General features: G+C 48.5%; 1 protein-coding gene across 5 annotated transcripts in view; it reads left to right on the top strand.

Moving 5' to 3' along the window:
* GDAP1L1 (ganglioside induced differentiation associated protein 1 like 1) overlaps nt 1-4526 on the top strand; it is a 48781-nt gene extending 44255 nt beyond the window's left edge. For all 5 annotated transcript variants that reach the window (XM_053199919.1, XM_053199920.1, XM_027070156.2 and 2 more), the window contains one exon: nt 4161-4526. In XM_053199919.1, coding sequence (XP_053055894.1) covers nt 4161-4504 — 344 coding nt within the window. In that variant the 3' untranslated portion in view covers nt 4505-4526. The remainder of the gene's footprint in view (nt 1-4160) is intronic.
* Nucleotides 4527-12911: the final 8385 nt, after the last annotated feature.

Genomic DNA, 12911 nt, shown 5'->3' with positions numbered 1-12911 from the left:
TAGGTTTCCTGGTTGGAGTGAGGGCTTTTCTGGCTGAAGGTTCCTATTTTCTTTTAATTTTTTTAATGTTTATTTATTTTTGAGAGAGAGAGAGAGAGAGAGACAGAGTGTGAGCAGGGGAGGGGCAGAGAGAGGGAGACACAGAATCCAAAGCAGGCTCCAGGCTCTGAGCTGATAGCAGTGAGCACAACACGGGGCTCGAACTCATGAACTGTGAGGTCATGACCTGAGCTGAAGTTGGACGCTTAAATGACTGACCCACCCAGGCACCCCTGAAGGCTCCTATTTTCTGAACGAAGCACGCGGTGGCATCATCAGCTGAGTGAGGACTGGGGACAGAGTGTGAGGAGTGTGGTTGTCTTTGCAGGGCGTGGGGAAGCCAGCCTACTCCAGAACTATCAGAGGCCCAGGCATGGCTGAGTGCTGTCTTGGGCTTTGTGGTTATGAATCTGAGGCATAGCCGGTCAGCGTCACTGTCTCCAGCACACTCAGCTGGCAGACTCAGAGAAGGCACAAGACAGAGTTTGTCCAGGGCTGGGGGCTTTTCGAAGGGAATGCATAGCTGGAGGGGAGGGGAAACCGAATGCGTCTGGCCCTCTGGTGACATACCAGATGTCTACATACTTGGTGGTCATGGCTATCAGAATTTGCCCACAGACGTAAACACAGGCATGGCCACACTTAGATAGCGACGTGCACATACATGCTTGTGAGCATCTGTCTGCAGGCCAACAGCCAAGTGGATGTGGGCAGGCACTTCATGTATACACGCGGGGATTCCACACCACATGGACATAGATGCCCAGGTGTGCGGATATCCACGTGTGCACACACAATCAGCTGCGAGGACTTGAGCAGGCAAACACATAGGCCAACAGACACATAGATCTGCACACAGACCCAACAAAGAATACACCTCTTTGTTTCTCTTTTTAGAGTTTATTTATTTATTTTGAGGGAGAGAGAGAGAGAGAGTGAGTGTGAGTAGGGGAGGGGCAGAGAGAGAGAGAATCCCAAGCAGGCTGTGCACCGTCGGCACAGAGCCCAACTCGGGACTCAGTCTCACAAATCATACGAGCATGGTACGATCTTGGTTGAGCTGAAACCAAGAGTCGGATGCTTGACTGACTGAGCCACCCAGGGGCCCGAGTGTATGTGGAGATACACGCATACGCGCTTTTTCATCCACACATGGAAAGAAGCAGTGTTATGTAGTGGTTGTAAGCACAGACTCTGCAACCAGATGGCCCGGGTTCAAATCCAGGCTCTGCTCTGCCGTGTACTAGCTGTGTGGCTTTGACCAAGTTACTTATCGTCTCTGTGCCTCGGTTGCCTCATGTGTAAAGTGGGGATAATAATCCCTACTTGATAGGGTTGTCATGAGGATTAAGGAAATTACAGCACGTGCTCTGGTTCGTCTCCCACCTCACAGGCTGTTCCTTCTCATGTGCCTTTGCTGGTTTCTCCTCGTTCACTGGAGAACCTTGGAGTGCCCCAGCGCTCAGTCCTTGGTCCTGTTCTCAAACCTGTCTGTCTCCTCCAGTCTGTCACTGGGGTCTACGGGCCCCTTGGTCCTGCCTCCTTTCACTGCCCCTTGCCCCCATCCTGATCTCACCCTGCTCTGGACCTAGCAGTAACTCCCTTGTCCACCAGCAAGAGCACTCCTTGGCCTGCACCGTCGGCTTCCGTGCCCTTCTCTTGCTTTATCATACTTTGCAAAGCCTCAAACATGGTTACACCCGACTCTTGACCTAGTCAGCACCGGCACCTGTGAACCCAAATGTGGCTAGAGAAATACACGTGCATGCAGGCTGGTCTCACTTTGGATTCAAGACCACTAGCCTTAGATGGCTTTCCGGCTGCCCTGGGCCACCCCTGTCCCCCTCCCCAGGTGACTACTTAATAATACTTTCTTCTTCCTCCTCAACCTTCTAACCACTGCCTCCACCCCTCCCCTCACTGACTGTTTCTATATCACTGAGAAAATGGAAGCTTTAGGAGGAGACCCTCAGATCTCTGACCCCACAACCTCTCCCCGACCAGCATCAGTGCCCATACACACACCACGTTTCAGCAGCTCGAAGGTGCACCTCTGTTATGTCACATCTCAGCATCTCTGAAATTGCAGTGTTTCTCACAAAGTTTAATTGGCACCATTGTTCTCTCCAGGGTGGATGTCTTACGTTTGACAGCAACTTAGATTTGATGAAACGTAGTACCGCACACTCCCTCGTATTCCCAAGAATGAACTGTCCTTCAACTAGTAACTCTTCCTCGTGAATACTAGCCATCCCGTTCAAGGACTCACGTCAGTAATTCCCTCCACTGTCTTTTGTAGTGTCATCCCCTCTCTGCTAGATCATTCCCATCAACATCCTGGGTTTCCTCTCCCAACTTGCAAAGGCACTCTGGACCTGTCTCTCATATTGGCATATCCTTCCCATTACAGCGAAATTCCCTGAAAGAGTGATCTTCGCTCACCGTCTCCAGTTCCTCTTCTCCATTTCTCTCTTGAACTCCTTCCAACCAGGCTTTCAGCATCAGCATCTACTCTTGTCATGGTCACCAGTCACCAAATGCCACCACAGTTCTCAGCCTCCTACTTGACCTCTCTGCAGCGTTTGAACACAGCCGGGCACTCCCTTCTCCTTGGGACACTTCCTAACCTTGACTTCCAGGATAACACAGTCTCCTGGTTCATCTCCCACCTCCCAGGTGCTCCTTTTTATGCTCCTCTGCTGGTTTCTCCTTGCTGCCCAATATCTAAATCTTAAAACCCCCAAGCTCAGTCCTTGGTCCTATTCTCAGATCCGTCTGCACTCACTTTCTCGCTGATGTCCCCCACCTCCATGCTGATTATGTACACCTGAACTAGGTACATGTACCTCTAACTGCCGACTCATCATCTCCCTTTGGCTATCCAACGGGCATCTTGAAGTTTATGTTGTTCAAGAACAAACTTCAGATTATTAGGGCCTTCATTACACTTTACCTCCTCGTTCCATGAAACCATCAACCCCTCAAGACACTGTCTTGTCCTGTGTCATGTCAGGTCAGGTCTTCATGTCCAGCACATACATAAACATTTGTTGGATTAATGAATAAATGAATGAACAAGAAGATACAGAGTGAAAGGGATGGAAGGGATCAGGCTTTGATGGAGGGCATCAGATTCAGGAAATTTCTGAGCTGAAAGGGACACCTGCTCAAAGATGCAGAAGCAAGCTTCCTAGGACAGCAGACCTCACAGGAAGTGGAGGCAGAGAGGAGGCAGAGGGGAGTCTCCAGGCATGAGACACAGCAGGGGCAAAGGCCTGGAGGTGGACAGGCAGCTCCTCTGGTCTCCTACATCACCTTTGTTCAAAACCCCGCCATTCTCCCCACTGACCATGTCAGTGTCCAAATTCCTTTGCCTGGTTTTTAAGCCTTTTCACTAGTTTATCTGCATCCACTTCTCTAATCTTGACTTCTCATGAATCATCCACTTATCCACTGGGTCCCTCAGGCAAGCCATGCCCATTTTCAGTCCCTCCAGCTGCTATGTTGAGAACACACTCTAGGAAGTCCAGGGCAGAATCAAGAAGACCTTGTAAGAGGACATGATGATAACCCAGGTAGGAGAGAATGTTTGTTTGGACTAGGGTGGTAACAATGGAGGTAACATCACACTCTGGATGTATTTTGAAGAGAGGCCGATGGGAATTGTTGACATACTGTACGTGAGGAATGAAAGAAAGAGGACTCGATGTGGCATGGGGCTGTGGCCTGAGCAACTGACAGGGTAGGCATGTGGCTGCTGACATGGGGAAGACTGTGGTGGGTTTGGAAGTGACTATCAGGAATTCTATTTTGGACATACCGAGCTTGAAATGCATAGTGGACATCCAAGTGGAGCTGTAAAATGGGAAGTTAGACATAGGAGACTAGAGTTTAAATACATATATTTGCACTTAAAAAGTCAGTTGGTTCAAAGAAAAAATAGTAATAGAGGTAGTATAAGCATAAGGCAAACATCATTAAAGCTGTATGGAAGTGAGTGACCTCGGGGCAGTGCTATGGCGGGCAGGCAGAGGCTGGAGGAGTCCAGGGGAGAGAAGTCCCATCAGCTTGATGAGACGAAGCTGACCTGTCCACCCCCATTTCCTCTCCCTTCCCCCCAGGGCAGAAATGTGAGCTGTGGCTCTGTGGCTGTGCCTTCACCCTCGCCGATGTCCTCCTGGGAGCCACCCTGCACCGTCTCAAGTTCCTGGGACTGTCCAAGAAATACTGGGAAGATGGGAGCCGGCCCAACCTGCAGTCCTTCTTTGAGAGGGTCCAGAGGCGCTTGGCCTTCCGGAAAGTTCTTGGAGACATCCACACCACCCTGCTGTCGGCCGTCATCCCCAATGCGTTCCGGCTGGTCAAGAGGAAACCCCCATCTTTCTTTGGGGCATCCTTCCTCATGGGTTCCCTGGGGGGGATGGGCTACTTTGCCTACTGGTACCTCAAGAAAAAATACATCTAGAGCCAGGCCCAGGCTCAGCGCCTGTCGGTGTCTCTGTACTGTGTGATTCCCAGCAAGCTCTCAGTAACGCACTGTCTCATGAACACTTGGACAGCCACTCCCCACCCCGTTTGGAGTAATTCTATCGTCAATGTGAAAACATTCCATAGTTTAGAAGTAGACGTTGCCAATGCCGTGAGTTGAGGCCATGGCTCTACTAAAGGAGAGAAAGAGTGAGCGTGAGTGTGAAAGAGAGAGAGAACAGAAAACACGAATGCCTTTTCTTTTGATTCAAGGTCTCAAGATGGAACTGTGGGGACTGGTTAGGATCTGAGGTGAGTCCCAGGCTGTTTGATCCACCAGGGCCCAGATTCTGGGAGGTGCTGGGGGCTCAGAGGGCCTGATCCCCTCGCCTCCCCTTCCCTCTTGCCCAGGGAACTCTTCCACAGGACAAAGCCAACATCAACACTTGACTCTTCCAAGTGGTGCCTCCGGCTGGGGCTGGGGCTGGAGACCGCGGACCCTGGGGAGGCTCCTGAAGACCCCAAGGGGCTCCACTCTTCTCCTGCACGTGGACTGAGACAGCACTGGCACAAGCCAAGACAGTGGCACCCAACCACCAGGCCATGCCTGGGACCAACACCATGAGCACGCCCTCTCGTCCCCTCCTGATTTGGCCAATGTGTTTGCTTTACCAGAAGTCCCTGGAAGAGCACCCACCCATCACCTCTTCCCACTGGGGGTTGACTTCCCACCATGGGAGGTGGACTTGCAGCAAAAGCCATGTTGACCTTCTCTCAGAAGGTCAGTCCTGGCCTGCGTGCAGGGGTGGGTCTGGAGGTGGATGGACTCAGGTCCTTCCCTCTGCCTCTGCCAAAGCCACCTCCTTTACTGCCCACCTTCCCCATCACACGTGGGGCTTCCCCTGTGCCCCACCATGCCACATGGAGCAGGGGAGTGTGGTGTCTCTGCATCCCTGCTGCCCTCCTGGTCGTGTCTCACTTTCCTGTGCCTTTTGCATGTTGGGAGAAGGTCTGGGTGTCACTGCCGCTCATGCTTAGAAACCACCGAAAGCCCCCAATAAAGCATTCAGGAGGAGCAGCTGCTTTTCATTTCTAGACATGTGTTGTCCATCCATCTCTCCTTTCCAAAGTTTGGGGCAGAGAGGCAGAGACTCGAGGTTCAGATTCAGCGGTTCGCAAGAGCAAGCAAGAATAAAGTCCGGGTCTCAAGTTGCTGGTTGTGGGGATGGCTTCTGGGTGGACTTTGCAATGTCCTGACCTTGGCATAAACCCACCTCACTTGGACACAGGGCTTCTCAGTTTACAGAGCATGTTCACAACCATCTGCTTGTGTTAACCTGGACATAGACCGGGGTATACCCAGGTCACATTCCCAGAGGGGAAAATGAGTTAAAATGTCTGAAGAACATTAAACCAGGGATATAACTTATAGAACATAAAGCATAGTTTATTGATTTTGCAAAAATGTATAAGAATTTGCCCTTTTTTTTTTTTTTTTGTGATGAAAAGAAAAAAATAGCCAGGGCCCTGATAGGACAAGCACGGGACATAATAGTCACCATCTGGCACTGTCCACCCCTTAGGCTACTCAAACATCTACACAGACTCTCCACATAATTAAACTCCACTTAAGAACAATGACATCATGCCTAATCCCGATGAGGTTGACTGGTCTGCTTGCACCTTCTCTCCAAAATGAGACTCACAAAGCCTCATCAGTAACATCACTCTGGATGATATCGGATTCTACTTCTGGAGGGCACAGGCACTCCTCAGTATACTGTAATCTACATATTAAAATGTTAATTTATCCATCACTAGCATTCCTTGTATACAATGTAAACACACACATAACAAGCGAGGAAGAAAATCCGCATAGCTGCCAGAGTCCTCATGTCTGTTATTGATCCCAAGGCCATTGTTGATACTTATAATTTCTCTTTTTTCCACTAGCTATCCCATATTCTCTTTGTCTGAGGACCAGCACCTCATGGTTGGGGTATTTCATCTGACTCAGGCTTTGGTGGTCTTGAGTTGCTGTGGTCGTCCATTAATCTTTTACTATTGGCCATGGAAATACCATGGGACACCCCAGGGAATCCTCTACTTCCTATACATAGTTTTCCATGCCACCATTGCAGCAGCAACCCTATTTACCCTCGATGACCAGGACCAATCACCCTAGTCTGTAAACTTTTCGTGTGTATTTTCAATGGTAGGAGATCAAAATGGCCAAATTATAATCTCAGCTTCTACTAATTTAGTTGAACCATTGACGTATTCCCCAACAGAAGCATTCCTTCCTTGGGAATTATAATCTCTAAACCATAAAAGTCCAAAGATTCAGGAATGGATAGCAACATTTTTGTGAATGGGCTATTATGTGCAATAGTGAGAGCTAGTCTCCCATTCCCACCTCAGCACTGCTGAACCTATGTTTTCTGTATGGGGAAGGGACAGCACTGTGGGCCATACAAAGTTTATACTGCATCCTGTAGGACATCACCTCAACATTGCAGTGTCTCCTGGCTGGTGCTGTAATGGAGTCTTTAATAGGCCATTTCAATGTTCTGTAAGCATAGCTGCTTCTAGATAATAGAGCACATGGTAAGACCAGAAAGTTCCACAGGTATAATTACGCCGTTGCATTTCTTTTGCAGTGATATCAACCCCTTGGTCAGAAGCAATATTGTATGGAATACCAGGACTGGAGCCAAGGTGTCCGTGGATGTCGTGGTCAAAGAAGGCAAATCCATATATAGGATATACAAATTGCTGCTCGCTGCTCTCTCCATGATGGAAGGGGTCAATGTGACCAGTTTGCCACTAGGTGGCTAGTTCCTACAGGGAATGGCTCCATATCAGGAATTCTGTGCATGTTGGGTACTTGATGCTGGTATTACCTAGATCAGTCTTGCTGAGAGGGAGTCCATGTTGTGTCCACCTAGAACCTCTAGCTCGATCACCATGGCCATTTTGTATGTGAGCCCACTGAGCGAGCACTAGGGTGGCTGGGGGAAGGGAATGACTTGTATCTACAAAACAAGTCATTTTGTCCAAATATTTGTTAACACGCTCCTCTACAATGAGTACTTTGGGGGGAGATACAAACATTCTCTTTCTGTGCCCGTTGTTACAGATTTGCCCACATTCTTTCTTTCACAGATATCCTTGTTACCAATCCTCCATTCTTGCTCTCTCCATGCTCTTGATCATCCAGCCAAACCATCCATTCCATGAATATGTGTAGATCCGTCTTTCTGGACTTCTGTCTCCATCTAGATATAGTGGACAACCACAGTTACTGCTTGAAGTCCTGTTCACAGTGAGGATTCTCCTTCTTCAATGTCTTTGAGGGCATTCCCCGTGGTGCTGCGACCACCCACTTCCAGCTGGTACCAGGATTGAGATTTTTCTTCCTCCATCATTTGATCAGAGTGAGTTCGTCACAAGGCCTTAGGTGTTGGATGAGGAAGAGGTGGTGATGTGGCAGGAATAGTTGACATGCTCTGAGCTGTTTCACTTCCAATTGATAGAATGCTGCTCTACATACCCAGCCTTATGGCTTGATCAATCAGATGGCATCCAGTTCACGACAGGCAGCTCAGGTTGCTTAGTCATTTGGTGTCTCATGGTCAGGTGTTCAGTCTCTTCCAGGGCCCAGTAGCAGGCCAGAAACGAATTTTCAAAAGGACAGTTGTTATATGCAGAAGAGGACAGGACTTTGTTCCAAGAGCGTGGGGGTATGTGCTGAGAGTTTCTTATTAGGGCTGGCTGGAGGCTCCACCCACCATGTCTAAACCACAGACAATTTCAACACCATTGGATCTGCTGGGTCATTCCGAGCATCTGAACTGCAGCCTGCATCTACTTTGGGATCCACCCAAAACCAGAAGTCTTATGGGTTACCCTGTAAACGGTTTGGAGCAACACACACAAAGCGGGGTACGTTGCCTCTCAAATCCAAACAGGGCTACCGATTGCAGTGCTTCCATCTTAGTGGCAGGCATAGCAACTTCTTCACTTGGAAGGCATAGCCTGACATTTCCTAACCCCCAGGTCCCTAGAAATTTTAACAAGGCTACAGGTTCCTGAATGTTCCTGAGGTTTATATACTACCCTCTGGCATGTGTGGGTGTTTCTAAAGCATCTGGTGCACTTGCCATTTCCTTTTCACTGGGAACAACATGATGTCATCAACGTAGTGGGTCAGTGTCTTATTATGGGGACATCAGGGTAATCAAGGTCTCTATACATGAGATTACAACAGAGAACAAAAAAGCTGACATAGCCCCACAGTAAGAAGCTACTGCTCTGCCCAATAACAGCAAATGGCTTTTGGTGGTCCTCACCAAATGGTAGAGAGAACAACAGTTTCCAGACCAGATGTTGCATTAAAAGTGCTAGACACTGTGTTGATTTTCTTTAGTAAAGAAGCCACATCTGAAAAGCGGCAGTTTGAGTCACCACCTGAAGGAGTTCATGATGAAACATGACCCTTCTCCAGACCCACCCATTTTCCAGTGTTGTAACTAGTCTAGTGTGTGGGGGCGTGGGGAGTTCCAGGAACTTTCCCTGGTCTACCCGAATAGCTCTCCTACCTAGTTGGAGAGGTAGAAATGTTGGGATGGCCTTAACACATGACTTTGCCTCGGGTGATGAGGGGAGGCTTAGCCTGGGATGGGGGAAGGCAGTGACTGACCAGCAGGAAGAGGTGGAGGTCTGTCTGGTCCTGCTGAGACTGTAAGGTGACTGCCCACAGCAAAGACTGAGAAGCAGTCAATCTCAGTTCGGAGACAGGGTCTTCAGCTGTTAGAAGAACTGGCAGAGAGGCTGATGCCCAACTGAGCTGTGTCTCCACCAAACACCTAACACATTAGGGCATCTCCCTGGAGAGCAAGGAAGCCAGGCCTGGAGAAGTGGGAATAAAGGAGATGGAGTACAGCAGGCAGGGAAGGCAGAATTGTTACAATGACCAGGTGAGTTTTTTGTTGTTATTTTGTTTCATTTGTTTTTTTATTACAAAAAAATTTTTAATGTTTATTATTTATTTTTTTCTTGAGAGAGTGAGAGAGAGAGAGAGAGAGAGACAGCATGTGAGCGGGGGAGGGGCAGAGAGAGAGGGAGACACAGAATCCAAAGCAGGCTCCAGGCTCTGAGCTGTCAGCACACAGCCCGATGCAGGGCTTGAATTCATGAACTATGAGATCATGACCTGAGCCGAAGTCGGATGCTTAACCACCTGAGCCACCCAGGCGCCCCCTAAGCAATTTTTAACAAGAGGGGAAAAAAAAAAAAAACATCAAGACTTAGGAGAGTGGAAATTCAGTTTTGTCCCATTAATGAGGGGAGTGGTATAAACTGGCCTGGAGTCTGTCTCCTGTCTTTGTTCAGGGACCCAGACTCCTTCCATGCTGTTTCCCCTCCTTCCTCATGTGCATTGTCCTCATTCACAGGGCACGCGAGGCCCAGGTTTTATCTGATCAGAAGGGAAAGAGAGGCTGGAAGAGTGTGTGTCCAGTATTTTAAGGCCTACACTTGAAAGAGGGTCACATCACTTCCACTCACACTGCATAGGTAAGAATTTAATCGCACGGCCTTGCCCAGCTGCACAGGAGACTGGAAAATGTCTGCGGTTGCGCAGCATTGCTAAGGAAGGAGAGAACAGATCTTGGTGCACAGCTAGCAGACTCTCACACAAGGAATAACTGAATGAGATAAGGCACAGGCAGGTGGTTAGAGAAAATCATAGACTCAAAGTCCAGGCTGGAAGACACCATGAACGTCCGCCCACCTGTTCTGCATATGGGGAAACTGAGGCCCTAGATGGGCTGGTTTCTGGTTTGGTCAGGATCCCACCGTGAGTGAGCTAAAGCCAAGAGTCTTTTCCCTGGTCCCATTCTGTCTCTTGGAATGTCATGGAGAGAACCTAGGGTGGAGGACAAGAAGAATCAATATGCAAACATTTGCTCAGAATCCATCAGTTGCTGAGCCTTCTGTGAGGTGCCATGGAGGGAAGCAGAGAGGAGGAGGATGTGGGGCTATCAGAGTTCAGTCACCACCACCACCCAGACGTGGTAATGGCATCCCCAAAGTTTACACTGTTGCAAAATGTCTCTCCATCATTCTCAGATCTGTAGCGGGGAGGACAATAAGGCCCTATTTTCTTCAGCTCACAGCTTTTACTCCCAAAGCCACAGAATACTTGTCCAGGTCACTTCAACATATCTCCAAAGACCTGTTTCATCTTTCCCTCGCAATCTAAGACCACACTGCCTAGAGGCCTCAGTTTTCTCATTTCTAAAATGGAGTTGATAATAATAATAGCTGCCATCCATTGAATACTAACTATGCCCTAGGAAATTCACATACATTATTTCTGACTCTGCAAAACATAGACTTTATGTTTCACTGATGAAGAAACAGAGGCTTAGAGAGTTAAGCACCCAAGGCACAAGGGGTAGATTGGGTTGCTGGATTTCCTAACAGGATTATACATCCACAGCCTTTGCCATATAATTTTGTAGCATGTCCCACTGTGGGTGGAGTTTTCTTTATTTCCTTTCCTGTAGATGCCAGGCTTGCCCATATGACCACCTTGAGCCAGTGGAATGTTAATGGAAGGATGTGACACAAGCAGCGGCTTGCATGTACTGTTCAATTTGTCTTAGGCTTTCATGCCCCGGGGATCATCACAAGAAGAACATGCCCCACGTAGTTGCTGCCCTTTTAGTCTGGACCCCAGAGTGAAAGTAGAACAGACCTGAGCCCAGCTGTGACCTGGAGCAGAGCTCACTAGTTAAGACCCGCCCACGTCAGTGAGTTGCAGTTACCTGTGAGCATCTGTGGTCATAAGCCATCACGCTGGGGGAGGTTTGTTACAAAGCATTATTACAGCAATAGTTGACTAATACAGTGGCAGAGCTGGGATATGAAACCAACTGTGTTAGAAGCCAAAGACCTTCCTGTTTTCTCTATGGCCTAGGTTGAGATAATACAATAAAAACGTCAGGCACCAGATTTAAAACATTAGAACAAATGCTAGTTGTTACTAATTTAATTCAATGTTGCATTTTTAAAATTATATTGATGACACCAGCTCATTTTAGGGTTCCTGGGGCCATGCAGGGGTTACAGGGCCCAGGCTTCTGAGAAAGACAAAGCTCTAGCTTTAGCTCTAGCTTCACTAGACAAAGGTGAATCTCTTCAGTAATAAGCAGCCCTCGTGGGTGCCTGACATTTTAAAACTTATAAAATATTTTCCCATCCATGATATTCATTAAGCCACCCAAAGACTAGTGAGGTAGAAAAAAAGTCCTATCCCCATTTCACAAGCCCAGAGAGGCTAAGTGACTTGCCTAAGGTCACACAGCCGTGGACAGGCAGGAGTGGACAGGCAGGATTTGAATGCAGTCTGCTTGCTCTAATCCAAAGCTTCTACTAACTCCAGATGAGAGTCACCATTCACCCCTGCATTAGTCCCCAGGAGCAGGGGAGTATCTGGCAGACACAGAGCAGACACAGAATCCTCAGGCAATTGGAGCAGAAGTCAAAAAGGGATGGAAGGGTAGGGGTGGGGTGGGGCAGTGGGTGGTAGCAGCTTGTTTGGGCAGGACCTGAACAACACTGCTCCAGAAATTAAGATGCTTATGAGGGGTGGCTCTCAGGCTTCTCCACCTGCTTATCTCCTAAGCACTCAGACACCTCAGCCATGCCCTGGCAGAGAAGACGAGGGAAGGCAGGCTCCATGATAAGGCACCCAGCCCAGTTCCCCAAAATAAGCAGCCTGGAAAGCCGGGTCAGCCAGCCTTTAGCTTGCCTGTGAGTGGACAGCACCTCAAACAGGGAGACCTACTTTTCCTTGCCCCCAAATCTCCACGGATAAACAGATGGCCTTTCCTTTCGGCTCTTCTGGATAACACCTCTCTTGCTTTCCCTCATCCCTCCGTGAGCCCTGAAAGCAGACCGCAGACTCTCAGAGGCCCCATTTCCACGCTAGGTCACTGGGACATGGCCTTCTACATTCATTACCTGTCCATTTTAATTACTTCTGAGTTGATCAAAATTAAAGTGCTGACATGTATGGGGTTCCTTTCTTCTGATTTTAAAGTAAGTTATGGTAATGATGGCACGTTAGACTTACTGTGCCCTTGAAGACATGTGTATGGTACTTCCAATATACTAGGTCCTGTTCTAATCCACTTAAGATACACTTTACAGGTATCTATTCATTTAATCCTCATGACAACCCTATGAGCTAGGTAGTTATATCGTCCCCATTGTACAGATGAGGAAACCGAGGCCAGAAGATTAAGGAACTCACTCAAGGTCACAAAGCCAGAGTGTGTGTGGCAGAGCTGGGATTTGAACCCAGGCAGTCTGGCTGGAGTCCACGTTAATCTCCT

The sequence above is a fragment of the Acinonyx jubatus genome, chromosome A3, assembly GCF_027475565.1.
Source record: "Acinonyx jubatus isolate Ajub_Pintada_27869175 chromosome A3, VMU_Ajub_asm_v1.0, whole genome shotgun sequence".
Taxonomy (NCBI): Eukaryota; Metazoa; Chordata; class Mammalia; order Carnivora; family Felidae; genus Acinonyx; species Acinonyx jubatus.
The sequence above is the reverse complement of the archived record's forward strand: the minus strand, read 5'-3'. Positions and strand labels throughout refer to the sequence as shown.